The sequence below is a fragment of the Orbicella franksi genome, chromosome 2, assembly GCF_964199315.1.
Source record: "Orbicella franksi chromosome 2, jaOrbFran1.1, whole genome shotgun sequence".
In the NCBI taxonomy this organism is placed as follows: domain Eukaryota; kingdom Metazoa; phylum Cnidaria; class Anthozoa; order Scleractinia; family Merulinidae; genus Orbicella; species Orbicella franksi.
In genome coordinates, this window is record NC_138146.1 from 35740496 (window position 1) to 35764748 (window position 24253).

Below are 24253 nucleotides of genomic sequence, written 5' to 3' on the forward strand. Positions count from 1 at the left end.
CGTGTAATTGTCAACCTCGCGTAATGCATTTAATTTCTAGCTTTGTGACTGGTTCACTGAATCTCGGTTATCAGCCTTTATAATCTACCAGGTATTTTCGCTCGCATGCGATTGGATTAAACGCGTCACGTGACTGAATATGCTCCAGCTATAGCTGGGAAATATCCCAGCGACATTCCCCAATTCACGGGTTGCGAAAAATATTTGAAGGAGAATAAACACGCTAGTCCCCAGGTGAGTTTGAAAATGTGTTCGGATTTTCCCTAATTTTTCAAATCTCGCATGTTGCGAAAAATATTTGAAAGACAGTAAACACAATAGCCTCCACTTGGGTAATGCTCGGATAATTGTCCGCGTACATTATCTGTTAGTAGAAGAAAAGCAGGGCAAGTGTTGCTAACATCGACTAATCTTCAAATAGGCGGTAGGCGAGTCAAAGTTGAAAGGAAAAAAAATAGTTGGAAAAAAACAGATTCGGCGAGCTTTTTACTGTAGAGATGCCAAAAGTAATGGCAAATGTCATGCATCCTGGAACCGAATGTCACTATTACATGCAGTTACAACAAGAAGAGTTTTGAAGGCTTATATTGAGGGATGTCTGTGAGCTGTTTGTGGACAGCAAAACTCTCTAAGCCATGCGATTGCTCTATTCTGATAAGTAAAACAAGACGTATGGAAATAAAGATCGATTCAAATTTATTAACGATGTCATACATAGTTCTTTGGAGAAAACGTCTTCCTTGGTTTCGATGACTAACATGGTTTGAAATACACTGCATGAAATCACTGCTTTCCTCGGCTCGCATTCCGCGCAGAATCCATATCACATTAAATTGTCAGTTCATGTTTCCAATCTTGTATTCCGATCTTAACATAAGCAGCTACAGGTTTACTCTCAAGTGACTATGTCAAAAGTGCAAGATTTACCACACATTGGAACATTTTAACGCCACTATAACTGAGTCACTGAGGTCATATATAGGTATAATGTTGCATCTAATTGCGCCGCCCTCTCTTCGTCCCCACTCCTCCACGGGGACTGCGGGAAGTCTTCCTCTTCCCTGTAAGTAGCACACTGGACACTCTCCCAGGTGGAGTGCGGCTTTGATTGGCGACAATAGCAGAGTTCTCGTCAGCATTGTCATTAAAGGATTGCTTGGGTGAGTGGTCTTTCCGCCTTCTTTGACGTCCTTTTCCATCATCGACCATAGGCGACTTGGTGTCTGTAAAATTACTGTGATCCTGTAGTATTGCCCTGTCTCTGCTGCGAGGTGTTCTACATGTCAAGCCGTCATCGCTAACTTGCAGAGGTGATACAGAAGGTACGATCTGTGCCGGTCGCGATTTTCTTCTTGTCTTGCCAGTCGATAAGGACACACTTTTATCTCGCTCTTCAGTGGTAATCTCTACCGAGGCTGCTATGGACGTCATGTCCGTGCAAATCCCTGACATCCCACCGCTGGATGCAAAGCTGTCATCCTCGGTGCATGAATTTGAAATAGCTTCTTCCGCTTCGGCACTTTCCTCGCACTCAACCACAGCCGTGATGGTAGGCTCCTGACTACGGTCTTCTCCAGGCGAGAGCAGAATTCCCAAGGGGGAAAGGAGGGGCGAGAGAGTGACTCCAAGGTCATTTAAACCCTCTTGGCTGATTGTAGTCATGGCGCTCAGAAATACGTCCCATTGGGGAGAGATGTGACCCTCGTCAACCACGTTCAGGTACTCGCCGCTCTCTGTGTAGCCAGGTATTTCAACGACAGGGATAAGTCTGGTGTGGGGTTCTTTAGATTGGGGCTCGTCTGGTGACTGAGGAGTCAATACCGGATTTTTATCTCTTTGATCCACGGCTAAGAGCTGGACTTGCTGGAATGGAATCGGCAAAGGTACTTCTTCAACTGTTACCCCTTCCTCATTAGTATCCACGGAATCAATGGCGACAACAGATCCTTCGCGACTAACAAACGAATACGAAAGTTCTTCTGTTGACAGGGACATTGGTGGAATTAAAATTACAGGAGAATTTAAGACAGTTGTTGATTTTTCTTGCTCAGATATTGTCAATGGCTCCTTTTCTGTGTTAGCAGCCACATTGCATACATCAGTAACATCACAGCTTATGACAGAAGGAGAGGACTTTTCGGAAACTCCTTGCTTTTTATCGACATTTGTTCCTTGAGTGGCATTTTCCAACCGAGTACTGCGTTCAGCAGTTTCTGCCGATTGTAAAGTAGACCACAAACCTGCACCTGTATTAAATTGATAAAAAAAAATCCGAAATCAAAATGATCAAAATATTCACCGATTGACAGAAAAGGGCACAAAAAGGAGTAAGCTAAAAATGATGACATTACCTAAAACTTTTTTCTCGAGGAATCCAATGTACTTGATAGTTTCTTGTAAAATTAGTCCCTGAAAAGTTAACCAAACAATCGATGTCTTGGTTGGAGCAAAAACGCTACGCGGCTAACTTAGGTTAACCAGGCGTTGTGGTGGTTTGAATTCTTATTCTAATTAGACAGCTTAGATTGATATCTGACGCTGAAATTATCCCTATCCTGTTAGCTAAAAACTAAATCGCAAAAAGGCATGATTTAACCATGCGCACGGCATTCGCTAAGTCTGTGAGGGATAACGCGAACAAAAACGATGCTGAAAACACGCTACACATTGACCCGTAACTACTCTGAATTAGACCTTACTCAAACTCTAACACTATTTCAACCCTTGATCTGGTGCTTCGCAAGGACCACTTAAGTTAATGAAGGCCATCTACACATACCCTACTGGAACTCTTCTGAAGACGGGGCACTAATTGTCTAAGCTGATCAAAGGCTTTCTTGAGTTCTGCGTCATATCGCCTACGAGAAAACAAACGCGCTCATTTAAATATTCAATTATTTCTAGGTTCAATTGCAATTTGTGAAAAGGATTATCAACAGAGGCTTCAAAATATTGTCGTTGAGAACACAGTGCTGTTACTAACAACGCTGATTAAATAGTTTGCTACAATTAGAAATTGAGGAATAAAACTGTCGAACATTACCTCGGCGAATTATAAAACGATTTACAATATAGATAGGACCCTGCGCGCGCTCTGATTGGTCAAAAGCCCATGTTTAATCAGGGTATAAAACATGGAAAAAGCGTGTTTTATTGTTTTTCGCCCATTAACTTTAGTCAGCATTTTTGTTAGAGATGGCGAAAAACATTTTCTTTGAAGAAATTTGGGATTTAGGCTTCTTTATTTGCTAAGTAACGGCACTTGGAAATTTACTAGAAGCTATTACAGGAAACTATTTTCGAACCTGTCTCTGATCTTTTTCTTTTCTCTGTCTTCTCCGTGTCTAGTTTTAGGGGTTGGCGTCGTAGTAATTTCATCACTTTTAAGTTTTTGAGGGTCCAAGGGCAGCTCTAGCTCGTTCTCGTTATGACATTCCTGCACTGTACCAGCTGTAAGGAAACACGGTCCACGGTTAGTTGAAGAGATCGTGACATGCCGCACTTCTCTCCTTACCAAAATTCACCCAAGAACTATCGGAATTCTGTCGCAAATACACTGAAAACGTTATTTGATTGGTCATAGACGTAAAAGGTCGAGGTCACAGGGCTCTCCGTCAGCATCAGCGACCGATGAAAGTTCTGGTCGAGTCGACTACTCTTAAGATACCTCGATAAGCTGAAAACAAAAAAAAAATGGCTGACAACCCAAAAACGACACAAGCTACGGGACAAAAATTGCGTAAAGGGACAGTGAGCGGCGTTTGGATGAGCGAACAACTCTTGGCTCATTTATGGTCATGTAACATGACATGATGAGTATATCACTTAAAAATGCTCTCCTCGTAATTTGTGTTACTAATACTGGCTGTGGTGTTCAGTAAAGTAAGTACATAGCCGAGATGATGCATTGGCATTAAATCAGTGGCGTCTGATAAAAACTGAAATCATATAATCATATTCCCCTTTTTCTCCTTTTTTTTTCTTGCCTTGGAGGCTCTGAATGCTCACTGCCGCCTATGCAAATTGCTCCCCTTCTACTTCCGGATAGGACAAAAACAGCATTAAGTCCCTGTTTAATTAAACAGACCCAGACTCTCCAGAAGGGGACAGTTTAATGTGGATCAATGAATGGCACATGGCTGATGGCTAATTGGGACTAAAAGACTTCATGCAGCTCAGAGCATGTTTTAATGCTAATAGTTGGAGCGACAGCAGGCCAGACGGACATTGGGAGTGCCTCCTACCGGGTGAGATCTGAGATCCTTCCTCCTCTGCAGATGGTTTTAATGTTAAAGTGTTTGTGCTCTCACTGGCCAAAAGTTTGCTGTCACCTCCACCCTATAAAAGAGGAAGTTTTCAATTCAGCGAAATAACAAACTAACTTGATGGTGCCTGAGCTAATACCTAAATCACCCAACCGTGGAATGGGTTCGAATTTTTGTACAGTGACCACTCCAACTTTCTTTTGCTGACCCGCTCACAATCCTTTGCGTTGTGAGTTGACTGTGAACGAATTTCAAACTAAAGATGGGAAATGGGAAGAGGCAAACAAATATGTTAAGCCGTTTATCCGCCTCTTTCCCTTTCCCCACCTTTAGTTTGAATTCTCATCCTGTATCCATCACTACACTTTGCTTATTGTCAACGCACAACAACACAAATGAATGTGGGCGGATCAGCAAAAGAAAGCGGGAGAGGTCGTTATACAAAAATTTGAGCCAATTCCACGGCTTACTGATTTTCGTAGTAAACTTAATTTCACCTATACTGCATTAGGATATCTAAGTATTTCTTCTGTGTTGCTCTAGGTCTAGAGAGGTTTCTTCAGTTTTAGGACCAGTTTTCCTGTTACAGAATCACCTAAGAAAGCGTGACCTGATGATAAAAAAACCTCACCGTGCTATCAGTCTGCGGCACTTCCCTGTCACAAGGCAGCTTGCTTCTGACGCATGTCAGTGGAGACTTCTCTGTCTGTGGAACAGTAGCTTCTTGACCATCAGACGGTGAAACGTTTGAAAAAAGTGGCGCTAGCGACCTCTGAAAATCAGCACAAATGGCACATGGTAAATTGTTAGTAAAGCTCACTGAAAATTCACACTGAAAGATTTGTTCTTCAATCTCACGCTGCTGGTAATTTAACGAGAAGGTAATTCACATAGCGTGATCATGCATAGTGCCACCATAGTTAATAGAGAGAAATGGTTATGAAACGTAGCAATCGTTGTTGTATGATTTTGTTGGCTATTTTGTCGGTTGACCCTACACAAAACCTGGCAAAATACAAAAGGTTGTTATGTGTCTTCATACAACTAACCAACAGAAGCATTGCTATTGTAACTCATCCATAGTCAATGAGCATAAAACAAAAGATGTGCAGCCGTCAAGAACCTTCCAACATAAATTATGGCCCGTTTGTTTAATTGCTTCTTTGATGTTCACTGGCCTTCCTAACTATTCCCCCTTTATTAAATATGGTGCCACAGATGAAATAAGCAGATGAGAAGTGTTTTAAATCTAACAAGGAACAGTAACACAAAACAATTCACCTTGGTGGTCCTTTCAGTACAAGAGCCTTCCTTACTCTTCCAAAATCTTCTGAAACCTTGAGGTGGCAGGCCTATCAGAGATGGGTTCAATTAGCTACCCAATGAATTGTATGCCAAACGTGATCCTCACCTAAATTTCATTCTCGACAATAAGTGACAAAAGTGTAACATTGTTGAAGTGAAAAACGCATTTACGGATAAAAGGATATATAGCTTGGAGTGGCAATAAACCTACATGTAGGAACATTTACCCTGGACATAACAGGGCATCATAACACATGTGACTGAGATGTAACTGAAATAAGATGGTTAAGGCCTGCATAATCGGCTGATTCATTTCTTGAGGGTAGTGTTTGAACTGGGAATGAAAAATCCAATTGAATCCAATTGGACTGGCTAATTTTCTCTTTTGTTTTTTCCCCTACAGTTTGCATAGAGTGGAACCTACCCTACGTGTATACCCTTGGGACCAGAAAGGAGTTCTCTGCTTATGGAAGGTTTAAAATTCTGAGTTTTTTGTGGCTGGGAGAATAACTAGGTCTCCTTGTTTGGGAACTTCCCACCTATGAGATTGCTCCCAAGTGGAGGTGTAACTCCATGTGATTTATTTCATGTTGTGTTTATTCAATATCTCAGTATGGCACACTAAGTCGCAATCTTCTTGCCTTACCTTGTAGGTATATAGGTTGATGATTTTCCTCTACTGAGGGAGTCCTGAAACTGTCCTTGTACCTTGCAATCCCTTTCAAGTGCCTGTTATTGCCTTGAACAATGACATACTGCTGTCTGTTGCCTTGCAGGGGTTGAATTGGAGTTGACGTCGTCGATACAGTTATAAGAGGGGAGGATCTACTACCTTTATTAGGGCTTGGTGACACTCGTATCCTGGTTGAAGGTAAGGGTGTCCTGGCTGGCTTTTGTGGTTGTGGAGTCCACTCAGGGGGATGTATGAGTATTGGATGCAATGCTGTGAAATTACATGGATAAAGTATTAATGGATTTGTGCAACTGACATCCAATATGAGAATCAGGTGCAGGTTTGTATTTCACTTCACATTACTGATGTTTGAATAGATACACCTGGGAAATTCTAAAAGATAACTTTCATTCATTCTTAAGTTCAGTAACTACTCAAGACCAGTGTCTTGTCACATGAGCTTACTTGAACTTAACAGAAAAAATCTTTGAACTGATACTCATCATGCCACATTTAACTGCACAGTCAGTGGAGAAAACAACCACTCCATATGGTCACTGACTCAGCCAATCAGCATTTTACCATATGTTATTGTATCATTCACGTTTTTTTATGTATGTACATTATTTTTCTTTGAAAATGGACAAATGTACTCCTTGTGGTAAAAACACACTCAGTGTTTTGAACTGCATATAGTTGAGATGAATGACTGTAATAAGCAAGTAAAGCTAAACGCATTCTTCACACAGCCCTTTACATATGCATATACCAGCAAATTTAAACTTCATTTTGCCAGCTTTTAGATAACAAATGTAATTTATTATTTATATGGTCGGTGTTGTCTATAGTATGAAGTTACAGATGTTGCTTCACTAATCAAACAGCACAGGTCCTAAGAAAAAGGGAAAATCTCATTTGCTGTTTCTTACCTTCAGGGGTGGCATCAAGTTTTGTTACTGCAAGATGAGCTTCAGTTGGGGAAGTCACAGGAAGATCTTCTTGGTGTTGTTGTTGTTGTATTTGCAGGTTGTCTTGTGGAGTAAAATTTTTATAATACAGTGGGGCTGGGACCACAAGGACATAACATGACACTTTAGCATTGGGATCTGGTTTGGGTGCAATGGGTACACTTTGACTGCTACCATGCAACACATGGGTAGAGCTTGGTTCACTGTTACACATAATCACTCCATGATCCTCTATTGTAAAACATTGATCTGCCTGCTCGTGTTGGTAATAACTGGAAGAATCTGTGTTGTACAGTTTGGGGAGTATTGTCGCTGGTCTCTTCTGAAGTTTATTAAACAGTGGAATAGATGAAAAGAATGCCTCTGGAGAAAATGGGTCTGCCACTACGGAGGACTCTTCTTCAGCTCTCTTTTCTCGGTACTGTTGGTTAAATGCAACAGCAGAATCACTAACACTTTGCAAGTAGCTTGCATCACATGAGTCTTCATCAGTCAGGGCATGGTAACTTTCATCTTGACTAACTGTGAAGGAATAGTTATCACTACAGTCTTTTTCACTGGCATAGTCCATGACTTGGCAACCAAGAGATGGTGAATTGTTTAGATTGGACACCTCCATATTAGAGGAGGGTGTTTTTTCTTCTGGTAGAGTTTGTTCCAGCACTTGTTGTGTTGGTACACTGTTGTCTGTTGTTGGCACTAAAGCAGCAACAGGTGATGATGCTGAGATAGATGATGATGATTGAGTGCAAGGTACACTGTGATCTACAAAACAGAACAAGAACTAGTGTAAACAGAACTTTCACCAGGGTAAAATATCAAAGCCAAAGGACTAATGATCTATATTTCCTTAATTTCATTAAAAGAATTTGTGAGAGGAGTGAATGTTTTCTTGGACCTCTTCTTTTTGAAAACATACAGGTATAATTTGTTTCAAACAGCCCTCCATCTCATCCCCAAAATGGAGCTACCAGCCCATAACCCATGCAGGTGTGTACCACAAAGAGTTTGCAGTTCTAGGAAAATATCCAAAGCCACCTCAGGAGTCAAAAAAAAAAAAAAAGGAAAGTGTGAAGCTAAAATAGAAGTTACAGAAGTGCAGGGGTGGTGGCTTTCAAGGTGAGCTACAATTAATTGGCCATGCATTCACAGTCTTAAAACCTGATCTGTAAAACCGCCAGGTTTGAATCAAGTCGCAAAGGCATGGGTAAGACCTTTGTTTAACATTGCACATCCATGGACAGTACATGTACATAAGCTATGAATAAGTCTGAAAAATTAAAAATTTTGGAAATGTGTTATGTCTTGGAGGCCAGTGTTGATGACCACATTTTTATTTTCTGATCACTAGTCAACGTGAAATAAATATCTCATGCATGATATATTTGTCATGCATAGAGTGCATGTCCAGTGTCTACTCTACAGCTTAGAGGGTGTCTAGTACCTTAAAAAAGAAATATTAGAGAAAAACATGGGATATTTGGCTGGTACCAGGCATCAGTGTCTGTCTTACAGTGATCTCTGCTTAACAGTAGTTACCACTAGCAAGTCATACCTGATATTTCAGGGCAGTCATCTGAATTTTGTTGGACAGCTGAGGTTACTTTCCCTGAATGATCAGCGCTACTTACTTCTGCGTTTGAGCAACAAAGTTCAGCTCTTCTGTGATCTTGATGCTGGATAATAATATTTAGTGTCTATTAGTCTAGCCTAACATCAAAATTTGCCTGTAAATTTATTTGAGTACTTATAAATATGATGCAACTCAAACATATACAAGTGGGAGGAATCAAAAAAAATCCTTAGTTCTGATAACAAATTGGTATAAAAATCGGAGAAAGAAATTATTTTGTTTCTGATTTCAAGCATATAAGCCTCACGAACTTCTCCTTAGGAACTATTAAAAATGGCTCAGCACACTATGTTAATTCATGTGGTTTAAATTTGTGTCAAAGCAATTGTGGGGGATTTTCAAAATTCAGCAGCCTATGGTAATACAGGGCATTTCGCAATGGGCAAGTTTACCTAATCTTGAATTTGCTTCACAAATAAGCCGGGTTGGTAAATTTTCTGGGGAAGAAGTTTCTTTTTTTCTCAATGTTACACATGATGCAGACTCACCATGATTGTGTCTAAAACGTGTTTTGCCAAAGATTTTTCCTCATCAGGATATGTGATATGAGCTGAAGGGAGGTTTCCTGCAGAAATAAACATTAGAAAACCTTACATCAAAGAGTGAGTTAAACTTAAGCCTTCCGATAGAATAGTGATTAAGCGTCCCTTTTATAATGATTATCAAGGTCGAGGTCAACCTCAACTCGGCAAGAATTTGACGAGGAAACAAATTTTAGTTTCTTCGTAGACTCAGAGTGTAGTTTACCTTTTGTGGAATCGAAGAAAGATTCCTGAGAAACTGAACTGTCGATAGATTTCTCAGTCTCGTCCATTTCTGTTTAAAATACAACCAAGGCGTAAGCTAATACCTCAACCACAATTTTTCATTAATTCATGCAAGGTTTGATAGGTAAGCTTACCTTTTCTTTGACATTAAACCGCTCTCTATATGCCTTTCAGCTAAAGCCAGACGTACTTAGATTTCTAGCCTGTTCGTGCAAATGATCATTCTTCTTTTAAAAGTATCTCCCTGATTAATAAGCTTACTTATAGGCTAAAACTCTCTACAACTCGGCTTTCATCAAGGGTAAACCTACAGCACAGCTAGATATGGCCGCCAAAAAGTAATCACGTGATTACGAGCCTCGTTTAATACCTAGGTAGTCGCGTGAAAATTGGGGCGAGCTCGACAAAAACCCTGCTACGACGCCTGCTACACATGCAGGCGAGAGTTACAGAGCGGAAAAGGGTAAACTCCTTTGGGATCTTGCGGAGATCACACGGGCTTAGAAACTGACGAATCCACTCCACAACAGGTGCAGGTGCATAGCCAGCCCCTTGAAGAGTTGTACTGGCCAGCCAGCTCGTATCGGCCTTTTGAAGTTTATTTCAGGATGTGGGATATTAAGGCAAAAAAATAAACGGGATACTTGGGGGAAAATCAATGGGATGTTTAGATCAGATAACACGGGATATCGAGTAGGAAAATCGCTAATGTCTGCAACTGGAATTAACAGGATACGGGATATTTTGGCAAAAATTAATAGGATGTGGAATACTCAGACCACCCCCTCCCTCCCCCCCCCCCCCACTTCCCTTATGGGGCCTTGGGACTGGAGGGTATGTTCTTTCAGAAAAACGCTTTCTCCTTAGCCTTCTGCTGATTTTTATTTTATTTTATTATTGTTTTTAGCACTCGAATTACTAAATAGGATTTCATAATAGCGAAGGCGGCTAATTTTCGTTCATGAGATACTAAATTAAGTAAACGCAACTCTAACGGCACATTCCATAATGTTTGCCTGTCACCTGTCTAGCCTGGACCCCCGTGTTTGAGCCAAGACCTCATCGTGACATGGTAGTTGCAAGATGATAATTAAGTTAAGTCTTCAATGTTTCCCGTTAACCGGCAGAACATCAGAAATAACCAAGAAACAACCAAGACCATGTAGAACATTTGGACTCTTAGGTCAACTTTTAATTACTGTACATAATAGAAAAGGTTCAAATGAAAAAGTATTTTATGGATTAAATATGCATATTGCATATGCATGGATTAAATATATATAAATAAGAATATTACTGTGACTAATAAGGCTACCAGCTGAAACACATTTAAAAAAATTGCTCCTTAAATATGGGCTTGTTTGTTCACCACCCAGAATTTTCACCCCTTTTGAAATCCCTCACTTTTGACTCAAGTTTACAAATTCTCCATATCTCCCTCTAACCTCCATCTCAAGTCGCAATAATAAATACAATAATATTAAATATCTTTATCTTAAAAAACTAAATGTTCTTTGATTAAAAACCCTGAATATTATACATGAAGCTGTTTCCAAAACGGTGCTCCAAATAAAAAGCACTGGGCAAGAGGATTTCTAGGATATTAAAGGTATTTGTGCTTGATTACGATTCACAGCAGTTCATCAACACTACATCCTAATCACTCTGCCATGCACATTGCATGCCATCATACATCTTCAATGTAACTGGAAACATTTCAAGTCCAGGGTGTTTACTAAAATTAATTGACTATTACCCAGATTGCCTTTCAGCATTGCCACATAAGCTTTGGAAAACCTTTCTTTAAATCGGTGGTCTGGAATACCAAGTCCTGTATTATTACTATTATTTATTACAACATAGCTTTAATTAGATGCACATGCATATGATTGCAAAAACTACTTCACTGTGATTGGCTGACAGCAGGCCAATTAATCATTAATTTTTAATTTGCACTGCGAGCAAATTATCGCACGTGTTCACAATTTTCTTAATCATGAGTAATTGTATGAAAGATTAATAGAGCTTTAAAAGATTTACACTACTAGTCATGATATTTGAAAATTCTTTCAAATTGCACCCACCCACACAGCTCATGCAATTTTGAGAGAATTTTCAAATATTATTCACAAATAGTGTACTACCTGGTATTCTTACTTCCCTGCCATCACAGTGAATACAGACTACAATGACATTAATTAACGTCAGGAGAATTAACAAAATGGTTCGACCATTGAGATAGTCTAAGCTGATGTTTAAAGATATTCTCCCAACTGGAAGTAACAAATATATAAAAATGAGTTGGGAGAATTTTTATCTTATCATCAGCAATGCATGTAAGCATGCTAGTCTTTATGAATCTCTTGACTGAACAAAGCTCCTGGTGAGTAACTTTTATGTGCCCCATTATGGAACACCCTACTAACACTTGTAAGATGCATGGAGTGAGTAAATACTACACAGTTTCTAGTCAATTAACGATCATCAGATCCATAAAAAGGCCAACACTAACTCACCCTCGCTAGTGAAAGGTTTCTCGAAATACTGTATGGTGTCAATACTTGCAACTATAAGCCTTCAAAAGGGTTGGCCCCACTTTCTACATGGACACAGCTCATCAAATAACTTTGTTATGCACCCTTTACTGAGTGTGCAGTTATAAATCATTCAATTTTATGATCACAAGGTTTTCATTAAGGTCCCGGCACTGGGAAAATTGACCGGCTGCTAGGACAATTTTGGCCAGCTGGTTTGAACATCTAGAGGAACATTTTCATTCCAATGTTCTGTTCAAATAGTTTTTGTTTTGCCAGTCTGTTAAAACCAGTTGCGCTCCTGATCAAAACCTCAATGAAACCCTTGTTTATGATAACAAATGTGCTATCATTATGCCTGTCTAGTACCTGCAAATTTAGGCTTATTCCTATCTGGGCAGGAGTGATTGAACACTTTAACTCTTGTGCTGGTTTACATAGATTACTTACAACCTCATAACCTGAAATTTTTGCATTATTCTTTTTTTAACATGTGGAAATGTTTTTGAAGTCATAGAAAAAGTCTAGTTTCATGTGCTTTCTTGAAAAAATGTTTCACAAACTGGCTCAAGTAAGTTAAGGAAAACTAAGTTCCACAAAATGAAATTAAGTTGTTATATCGCAAAGTAAAATTTCATGTTATATGACATCTAGGTCCCTATCTTGAAATAAGCCCCCGTGGTACAGTAGCAATGAAATACATGAAGCTACTCCTGTCTCTGATACTGAAACAAGCTGGTTCCCCTTCGCTTCATGATCACATGTGCAATAAGCAGGCCTCCACAGATTCCAACTGCAAGCATGAGGAAGGAAATTCCTGCTGCTGCACCACTAGAGACACCCTCTGTCTTCATTTTACTGCCTCCTTGGTTTGATGGTTTGGCAGTGGTAAGTGGAGACCCAGAGTGCGGAGGAGAGGATGGCCAAAACCCAACATAGAATGAAGACTTAGTAGCATAGATTTTTTCTGTCAAGAGAAAATGATGCCAATAATATTGTCAGCATAAAGAGTCCAGGTAGGTCAACAGTCATTTTAGGTTTACAAGACTGATCATACTAAGAGCAAATGGATTCTAAACTAGATGAAAAAATGAGCTAAGCCTTCTAGGAAAAAAAGAGTCAAATTATCAGGAAGCAAGACAGAATCCAGGGCCATAGCTACATGTAGCAACAGGCAAACCAAGGCACTTTGCTGTCATTTCTTGTTGTTGTTGTCATTTATAGACATCATAAACACGCTAAGCACTTAGGAAGATAATTTTTATTAACCATGGACATGCCCCTGCAGTCATACTTTTTTTCATGAAGTCATAATTTGATTCTGGTTAAATTGGCCCTGGAATTCCATCACAAAGATTGTGTTTCTAGAGAGTAGACCCCTTAAATAGAATTAAGCCTTAACTTATGCAAAATGGCTGGTCACCTGACCAGTTTTCATCACCAAAAGGTGGTACATGATCTAACACTAAATTAAGGGAATAATTAGAATCCATAATTTTACATTTTTAAAGAAATAGAAAACATGTACCGTGTTTCTATCGAGTTATAGAAACAAGAGTGGAAGTTTGGGAGAACAGGACATACTGTGGGAACAGGAGCCGCAGGCAAGTGTTTCCACAGCTTTTTCGAGTTCTCCCAAACTTTCATGAGTGTTTCTATAACTCGACAGAAACACAGAGAACATGTTTCTACTTCTTTTAGAAAACACTGTTATGAAAAAAAGGAAAACAACTCATTTAATTTGATCATCAAAATGTAAATTCTCTTTGCATGCACCATCATTACGTCAACAGCTTGTGCTAGTTCTGTGTTTCTATCGAGTTATAGAAACACAATTTTCAACCAATCAGCGTGCGTACTTTTTTAGGGCTGTTTTCTAAAAAGACATACTAGACTACTGTAACTGTCCTTCATATGTTTCTGAATTAATGATAATACAGTCGAGCTACTGATGCTGACTGGAAGGTAATGAACTCACGCCAGTTATATACAGTAACTTTCACAGAGATGCTGTAAAGCAGTCATCAATCTGCAGTTGGGATGTAATTTGTTATTATACATACAGAGAGAGTGGGCAGGGAATCCAACAAAGAGAGTTAGGTTTGTTGTTTGTTCTCAACATTTGTATCAAGGATATGTTTCTTCAGGTCCTCTGGTTTTCTTTTCCTAATCAAAATCCAACACTGTTGCTGTTGTGTCCAACCCAGTTGACACATCATCATAATCATATTTATTGTTACAGTCCTTACCTTGTTGGAATTCCACTTTGAATTGTCCAGACTGTACAGAATTCTTTAGGGCATTCAATGCATCCATTAGTCCTTTCTCAGGATACACTATAACCTCCACATCACCCCTCACAGGCTTTGTTTTGTTCAGCAAGATGAAGGTCACTACCATTCCTCCCCTGCTATTCTGCACCTATAATGTCAACAATGTCTATACTAAACTATTTAATGCAATTATGTACTTCAGTGCACTACTTACTGTTATTTAATATGCTTTTTAGGATAGCTCTAACTAAATCTCTCAGTCAGAAAATGAAACTTACATTGTTGGATTAAGCAGTGCTTCTACATGGTGCTTTCTGTGAAGTCATCCAGTTAGATGCTTTATACCATTTATATTACTGCTGTTCACAGTGAGACATTGCCAGTGTTGGAAATTAGTGCTCTCAACGCTCCCCCATGCAAGTGTGAAAAGCATCAAGCGAGTACAGATCATCAATCACTCACCCGTTAGGTGAGTAAGATTTTAATTTTTTGGGAAATTATTTAAGATTAAATATTAAATAAATAAACCTCCTTTTATTTTCCATTTTGGCAAGAATATCTTACCAACTGAAAAATTACCAAAGTTCTGCATTAATTAAATTTTTTAATATATCTTTTGAGATTCCAAAATAATTTGCCAGTAATATATGACTTAGCTTAGTGTTTCATAAATAGACAATTAAAATGAGATACGGGTTCCTTGCAGTGATGATACATTGTGTACAAAGCGGTTACACATGACTGTATGAAGTATTACTGCTGGTTCCTAGTTGAGCAAGCAGTAATCAGTAATTTAACTTGTGGTTTGTGATTCATTGTGAAGATTTTTGTCTTGGGGGGTCAGCAGGGCAGGAAAAAAAATGAAATCCACTTGCCCTGTGGGCTTACTTAAGTAGATTTCAGTTTTTGTTTGCCCCCAGCCAAAATGCTACTTGTTGATGAGGCAGCCAGTATGGAAATCAGAGGACAAATGTGAACAAAGTATGCTTAGATTCCTAACTAATCCATGCTCTCAACTCAATGGTTAACTAATCTTTAGGTCTCATTGGAAATTATCATTTATCAAGCTGACAGGAGTACTGAGGCTAATTTCACTTGCCCACCGGGCCACTGTTCAATTTCAATTTTCACTTGCCCCGAAGAGCAAAATTTGCTTGCCCAGCTGGGCAATCAGGCCTGGGTTTTTTTCCAGCCCTGGGGGTGTGGGGAGAGGAGACATCTTTCTGGGCAAGTGAAAATTACACCGTGTAAGTGCATTTTGGGAGTGACTTGCCCAAATAGCAAGTACTGTCAAAATTAATAGTTTCCAACACTGCATTACAAAAACTTTCAACTTCTCCCAGACTCAGTCTTATGCTTGCAGCAGGCTGTCTCCTGTAAATCTGTAAATACTGTAGCATGGGGATGCAAACATGAGCTTTGCAAAATTATCATTTTTGCATCAGTCAGTCATGTATGTACATGTACATGTATGTTGTGCATTTTACAACTTAATTTACCACGGTAACCTTGTGTGCAAATTATGTAATTTCAGAGTCATGTCATCATACTCAAGGTCAATCATCAGGTTGTCAAACAGTGTCAAAGATAATTAATAATAGCAACACAATCCAGTGCATGCACTTACCCGAATGCCATTTACTCTGATTATTGACACATTAGCGACTGTGCTGATGGTCTTCGTGACAGCCAATAAGAACTGCCTTGAAGCTGCATACTTGTCATACTGGTATTTGTCTACAGGTGCAATAACACATTATCTGTCGACATTTAGAGACAACAATTGCAAAATCATATTTTATTTTTTTACCAATGTTGATACGTCTCTAAATAACCACTCCACTGCTGCTTTTCTGAGTCAGGGTGGGCTAATGCATCATCAAATGATTGCATCATCAGTCATTAAATCAATCAATCAATTTATTTCTTATAATAATCAGTTACACTTCACAGTTGGACTAGCCCGTGGATAGCTAGTGCTAGTCTAGGCAGGCCAGTCTATCAATAGTTACAAAATTTCATGTTTTTTTAACCAAGACATCTGAACTGGGCCAGGCTCAACAGCTGAGGTCTTGGTTATTACACAATTCATTCTCATGGCGTGCCTCAAAATTATATTAATGGGTACCTGCAAATTGTCAACCTGACAAAGCAGGGCTATCATTACATTACAAGCCACTTGTTCATTGCTCAACACCTAATGTTTTTGGATACTAGGCAGTGGGCTAGTAAGCAAACTAAATCACTAGTCCATCAGGACAAGCCACTAGTCCAAAACGAGGCCAGAAAAAAGTACACCTGGGGAATATTATATCAAACACGTGTTGGGTACGAGATGATAGATAGCGAACAAGGTGTGTAGCGCCGAGTTGGCTACAATCATCTCATGTCCAACAAGTGCGATTGGAATAATAATATTGTTTTATTAAAAACACCCCCAAAAAAATAGAAAATTAGATGTAAACTAAAAAACAAATAAAAATACCCCAAAAGATCACACGCATGCTTATCATATTCCTAGCACATGGTATTATGGCTCCTAACCCATGATGCAACCCTCCAAGTTAACTTTTTTCCTTAGTGGCCATTTGGCCACTGACTGTTCAGGTTTGGTCGCCAGTGAAAAATTTTAGTCGCCAAAATATATGCATAAATTAATAATTAATTAATAATAAATAATAATCTTATTATTACCTAACTGTATTATTTCCAAGTAAATTGAAGTCCCGTTCAGTGAAAGAACTACCTAATGTTGATTCAAATATGCTTTTATTGGAATGATTGATGATCAAATGAAATAGTTTCTGATCACAATGAAAAAGTACTATATTGCAACAGTGTTGTGAGTTGATCACAGTTCTCATTCAGTCATTTTAAATTGATTGGCTTTCCCTTTCAATAAATCTTTTACAATGGTTATAATAATGCACATGTACATGTCTTCAAATAGCTCCATCGATTTACAAATATCAAAAACCAAAGGTTCAGACTATCTTCATTATAAACTCTTGCGTGAGCATGTATGAATGAAACGTATGTTTACCGCCATTTTTCCCGCGAAAATATTTGATGAAAATTAAGAAAAAAAGTCGCTTCACAAAACACAAAAATATTTGTGTATGTCATTTTAATTCACACAACAGGAGCAGTGCAAACGACACAGATTATACCAAGTTAAAATAAGATAGCCTCATTCGCAGCTGAACGGCGGAAAGTTTTCCAATGTTTATCAAGGCAGCATCAAATTCTTGCTGAGACCATAAAGTGAACACTATTTTTACCTTATCGCTTATGATCTTTTTTAAATGTTCAACCTCGTTTTCTGCTTGAATAAGCAAACGATATAAAACTTCATCTGAAAATTAAAGACTATTGAAATGGACAGAAAAGTTCACGCTCAAATTGTTTGTCGTTTTGAATTTAATATGCGAACCGCGCAACGCGAATACTCAACGCGAAAATACTTTCACAAGTTTCAGGGCAATCACTAAGACGGATACTTTTTATTGATGAAATCTTTGACAATTTAAAAATAAACCCAGGTTCGTTCACACAAGTGAAATTTATTTACAACTGCGATCCGCTTTTCGTCACAGTTTTTTTTATTTATAGAATCCCCCGTGCTTGTGTTATCAAGTTTGCTGTAAAGTCAAGTATTTTCGTGTCCACTGAAACAAAATACGTTTCTCAAATACATCTGGATGTTTCTCAAATATATTGTGGATCCTGTCACCGTCGGGCTTTCCAAGCTCTCACAATTCCTCTTCTTTTCAATGGCAAATGACCGGATTGCGTGCGTTGTCTCACGCTTCCAGGTAAAATTGTCACGTGCCAAAGTTCAGTCGAGTGGAACGAATTTCGTCGCGTCCCAAGCTCAACTGAATGCAATTCCTTGATCTTTGTTTACGTGTAACATTTCATTTTATTCAGTCTCCATTTCTGTGGGTTAAAATCCCACAACAACTAACTTTGCAAAGTGAATTCTTAATGCTCAGAATGTTTTTCTTTTCGCTCCGGATGATAGTCCGCTCAAGCTCCTAACGCATAGGTCACGTTAACTTTAGTCGCCGAGCTGGCGACTAAAATGGTCGCAACTTGGAGGGTTGTGATGGCTAAGCCAGTTGATGAAACTCTGGAATTGCATTATCCAATGATACAGTTTTTAATAAAACGGATTAAACAACCCTTAATGACAGTCCCTCTAAGCTTCAGTGGAGGTGGAGAGGGTTAACCTACAACTGAGTGCCACCCCACCCAGAAGTTACCATTAAATCTTCAATAGTTGCTTCATGCTCTAAACAACCAGAGTTGGACTTGACGATCAACCCATGAGGTTCGCCAGATCCTCAGAATTAGAATGTTCTTGATGCCCTTTAACAAGTTACACAACCATATATCACACTCACCATTCAAAGCAAACTGAATAAAGCGCTGCTCTTCCCAACTGAAACAAGGTTTCACATCAACAGCCGTTGTTTCAGCAGCCTCAGCATCAAAGTTGAACAAGTTCATCACAGATTGGCCCCATTCTGAGTAAAAATTAATTCCAACAGGAACCTTGTGTTCATCATTTTGAGGTCCTGACGTGAAACGCCAGTTTGGTTTTGAAAAGTAGAACTCTATGACAACCTAAAATACAGTGAGAAATAAAACAAGCTAGATCAGAAATGATTTATTGCCAATTAACAAACTGCATCGACGTGCTGTATGGAAGATGAGTGCCTGGGATATCCAGGGGCCTCCACTGTGACCAGCTGGCTCCTAGACTGCATAAGCATAATGCTCCCATGGCTGGCAATCCCCGCAGCCCAGCCATGAGCCCCCAGCAGTCTTCCAGGCACCCGTCAGACTGAGTTATAATTAACAGACAGAGTGGAGACATGGAGGGGAGGGCAGGAGCAAAGAGACGTCAACAAATAGACCAAAATGACGTTTCCAAGGACCACCACGCTGGAACACGCTAGTACAATGGTGAAGAGCAATGAGCATGGAATACCATATGAATATGGCTGACCAGAAATACCAGCTACTTTTTGTTGTTAACTTTGTTAAATTGCATTTAACAGCATAAAATTTATTGGTTATATAAATAATTTCTGATCTAGCTTGTTTTAATCAATTGGCAAGTGAAAGACCATGTATTCTTCTATACTCAGCATTTTTAGTGTGCACCCCACCTCTTCTAAGGACAATATTTTCTTAAAAATGCATGTACACTGCAGATGTGCAAATTATATCAACACAATGACAATAATTTGCATTACATGACTGCAGACACAACTTTCTACTAACAGTCAGTTTTTTATGCATTGAGAACTATGATTTTGAATAAATGTTTTAAAAAGTTTTCATTTTCAACATTTACATGTATTTTCCTAGTTTGCCCAAACTAAGGACTTGACATGTACAGTATTAAAATGAATGGAGGGATATGAATGGATGAAAGGATAGAGGAATGAAAAAGTGGAAAGACAGGTGTTCGGCTGGACAGAACAGGGAAATAATTATTAATAGTAATATAAAACAATTAGATCTTGAATACTTCTGTCACCTCATGTGATCTATTTGTTTTCCTGCTCGTTATCATAGCCTTGCCAACCCAGATGTCAGCATTGATGCCCCGCACCGAGGTTGTCCCCTTGTATACCAGTGGAGAAGAACCATTTCGTTGTGGGACATTAAACAGCTCTTGGGTTGTCTTCATGCGAATGTGATGATGTTCACTGTCCTCTGCAAACCACCTGTCCTTATTGAGAGTTTCAAAAGATACCTTACACACTGTTCCAATCTTGCCAGATGAGATATTGTAGATAATGCCCGTGTTGAAGTCATGAATTGTAAGCACTGGACCAGCATCAGGATAAAACCGGTTGGGGTGCGTCACCAAAACAAGCTTCTTCTCAAGATCATAAACTTCCTGTTACAATGAGAAATAAACGTATATTAAAGGCAGAGATCTGTTACTGGGTTAGCTAATAAAATATATATTTCATCACTTGTGGCAGATGAGAAGAAAAAAGCGGTAAAAAGTGAACAAATTTAATACTGCCATCACCCATGTCCCACTGTGATCAAGCTGTACACAAACATAAGGCTTTTCATCATGCAATGTGTTGGGCGAGTCCAGCATTGTGACCCACTACACAGAACATTCTCCAAACACACTCACTCTTCTAATAGTTCATTGCTTTCTTCAATCTGCCCATGTTGGAGTCCACTGCCAGGGGTTACAATTATAGGCACACTAGAAAGGTTTTTGGCAACCAGTAGATGAAAGTCCCCTTGGAAAAAACTATGATTATGATGACGATGATGCAACTTTATTAAGTAACATATCACATATTGCACCTACCTTCTGGGTTGACACTGTGTAATTTCTATAACTGTTTCTACTTGATACAGTAACTGTTTCAAATTCCAGGCTGAAAGCTGAAGGAACTTGAGGAACTGTCTTGTTTTCACCTTTAAGTCCTCGGCAGTAATATCCAGCAGGAAACTGAAAATTGGATGAGTCTGGGGAGCCAGGGTGAAAGTCAATAAAGTCATAAACATGAAAGAAGGCATGTGCACTGGCATGGGGTCTTGGAGAGCTTGTACCGTTGATAACAGCACGCACTACTGTTGAATTCTGCCAAGTTGTTTTCCAGTCGGGCACTGAGAAATAGTAATCCAAATAATAAGAACTGTGGTTGTGAACAATCTGAGCTCTCCAGTGATTGCATCTACAATGAAAAAAAAAAAAACACAGATCAGTATTAATATCAGTTTAAAACCTCTTCACTGGCCACCTCAACTACTAACAGAAACGAATAATAATGCAGCACACTATGGACTCTAAGCGTACATCTTCACCTTTTAAAGCTGCAAAAAAACTTTCAGCAACAGCTAACAAAACTTAATTCCTGCAAAGGGGGCTATTAGTCCCCCTGCCCTTCCCTTTGCGATGGGTCTAATGTGTCAGAGAGGGGATAATATTGAGCAGATGGAGAACATGTTCTGTGTTTCTATCGAGTTCTAGAAACACGAGTGGAAGTTTGATAGAACCAGAAAGTTGTGGTAACAGGAGCCAAAACGCAAGTGTTTCCACATCTTTTTTGAGTAATTCTCCCAAACTTTCACGAGTGTTTCTATAACTCCTTAATTATAGTTCACTAAATTTTCCACTAAATTTTCTCCAATTCGTGTTGGTTTAAATTGATCACGTGACACAATAGTGTTCATCATCGGAGAGACACCATCAGCACACAGTGCCCATCCAAGGAAAATACCCAGATGGATTAAGTACTAATCTGTGAAAATTTTTCTGTAAAACAAGTGGGCTTAAAGAAAAAAATGGGAAAAGCAATTGTCTGCATGCATTCTTTTTTCAAATTTTATATTTGCCTTTCATGCCTTTCATCTAAAAAAAAGTTGAAAATAATTCAACACAATATTTGAACTGGCATACAAAAGAAAATTTAGTGGTGAACATTTAAGACAATTAGAGTGTTTATGTCTTGGAACTATTGGTATGTTACATGTAGTTGCCCTTGGAAATTTGATGTTCTTAAAACTAGCATATTTGTCCTTGAAGCTTCAATCACTTCTCGTCAACCAAATATTTATTTTATGAAGATCAAATTTTGTGGAACAACTATCAGCTGATAATTCCTCAACAGAAACAGTCTTGTTTAAATACAATACAGAAACAGGGTGAGCGTGTTTCATATTTCTTTTAGAAAACACTGCAATAAAAACAAAAGAAGAAAAAGACTTGTTTACTTTGAACATCAAAATGTAAATTATTCTCTTTGGTTAATATAATGTGCCCCATGTATCACTACATTAACAATTTGTGTTTCTATTGAGTTATAGTCCAAATACAGCTTTTAGCACGCACTTTCCTAAAGAGTGTTTTCTAAATTATATCAATATGTAACTATTTATGCTATGTGGATAGATGTATGCATGAATGCATGCATGTGTGCATGAGTTAGTTCCAATATGTATGTTAATGTTTAGATACAATGTACATGCAACTGGCAACAACTTCACGGTTCAGTGTTTTTAAATATTACAGCAGTGACACAGCAAGTTTTAATTTGTCAGATAAATCTTGCTAAGTCATTGCCGTGATAGGCTTTTATATAAAACTACTGATCCATATCCACATTTTGAAAGGTTCAAGAGCATTAAAATATTGAGCCATTAATAATATTCAGCCCTGTTTGTACACCAAACATACAGTGTAGATACAGCTGTAGAAGTAATTATAAATGATAACAAAGCTTCAATAATTTGTTTTAAAGTCTGGTCCTCACTTAGGATGCAAACTGTAAGCAAACACACGAGGAGCTTATGCATTTATGCAGATAGCTGCGACACAGGCATACACTTTCTTCATAAGCTTAATATGCTTATGCTTGCTTGTATGTCAGTGTTATATTCAGTGAGGACATGGTTGGCATAAGCATAAAATGCTCGCTGATTGGCTGAAAGTCTTTCGCTTACGTTTATGCTTATGCCTTAATATACCAACATGTCCCCACTGGACACAAAAGCAGCATTGACCATTAAAAGCATGAGCATAAGAAGAATGAAAGGTTTTGATATTCTTTTATGTTTATCTAACTTATGTCCGGCAGTCCTCAATAGCGCGTAAGCTTCTCTTATGCTTATGCGTATGCTTGCGTCGCAAGTGAGGACCGGGCTACAGAAAAGTTGACACACAATAATGTTTGCAGAATGTTCAAATCGTGTAATTACGTAACTTATGCATTATTTTATTTTAATTATTTAGATGGCGGATTAGTGCACATCAAATAAAGCTCAACACCCACTTGACGGAAACATATAAGCTTTCTCCGGCGGCTTACCGCAAAATGTTTCTCAAGAAGGCTTATCTTTTTTACGCTTATGCTTCTGCAAACACTTCGCTCTTCATAAGGAGATAAAACGTTGCACGGTTTGGGGAATTGAACGAAACTAGAACTGAAACTAACCACCTAAAAATCGAGTTGCGAGCAGAACACAGTTCTTCATAGTTATAAACTTACAATGATTGTACCGCATTACATGAACTTACCTTATGCCTCGGACGGGCACAACACCCCTGTAAGATTCATTATACTGCTTGGCGAATCTAAACAGCTGGGCCACACTTTCGATGTGCGAGTTGTTGTTTCCAAAAAAGTTGAAACCCCGGCCACCACTAATGGAATAAACAGTGCAGTTCTTAGCGTTCAAGTCAATAGAAATCTTTTCGTCTAAGTTGTAGTCGTAGATAGAGCGATGTGTCTTTCCATCTTTTGTTCTCTCGATACTACCCCGGTTTGCTTCCAGATCGTAGAATTCTTTGAAGAGGGCAGTGTAGTTTTTATTCGCAATGTTCACCTCTATAAGCGCCGAAAATGCCGAGGGGAACGTTGGCAATTTGGGAGCTGGAACATTGCTGTCACTTACTGGCTGACCCACAGGTGGATTGCAGTTTACAACTTGCAAGCCTGCTGCTATGAAGCAGAAAAGAATCAGGAACGAGATGTTCACCATCATTGCTTTGTTCACGCGCGCTACAGAACGCAAGTGAAGCGCGCGGAAATCAGGTGGCAATCTATAGACCATTCCCAGGGTGGGTATGTCGGGGTGTCTGTCGCGACCACAGTGGTCGTGCTTTGAGAAAGAATTATGAAAGATATTTTCAACCAGCTAGCATAGCTAATCGAAACATTATCTTTAAACAAAGTTCTTTTAAATCTTTTGTATTCGCATTCAAAGATAGCCAGAAACAAAACAAAAAAAAATTAACTATTCTTGCCTGGCACCTAACTGCTACCCTCTTGGGTATTGACGAAAAGCA

At 38.9% G+C, this 24253-nt stretch overlaps 2 protein-coding genes across 2 annotated transcripts; both read right to left on the minus strand.

Moving 5' to 3' along the window:
* Positions 1-118: 118 nt before the first annotated feature.
* LOC145473778 (uncharacterized) lies at positions 119-7971 on the minus strand. The gene is made up of 9 exons (XM_081455074.1): positions 7173-7971; positions 6217-6513; positions 5547-5617; positions 4876-5037; positions 4460-4521; positions 3306-3509; positions 2780-2858; positions 2352-2409; positions 119-2246 (listed from the first exon to the last, which is right to left on the minus strand). Exons 1-9 carry the CDS (start codon positions 7828-7830, stop codon positions 997-999), a joined length of 2841 nt encoding a protein of 946 aa, XP_081311200.1. The 5' UTR covers positions 7831-7971; the 3' UTR covers positions 119-996.
* A 4509-nt stretch (positions 7972-12480) lies between these two features.
* Positions 12481-24217, minus strand: LOC145479597 (uncharacterized). Its single transcript, XM_081458003.1, has 7 exons — positions 23483-24217; positions 20771-21140; positions 19970-20335; positions 18825-19047; positions 16046-16155; positions 14395-14566; positions 12481-13112 (listed from the first exon to the last, which is right to left on the minus strand). The coding sequence occupies exons 1-7, from the start codon at positions 24016-24018 to the stop codon at positions 12853-12855; spliced, it is 2037 nt and encodes a 678-aa protein (XP_081314129.1). The 5' UTR covers positions 24019-24217; the 3' UTR covers positions 12481-12852.
* Between the last annotated feature and the right edge of the window lie 36 nt (positions 24218-24253).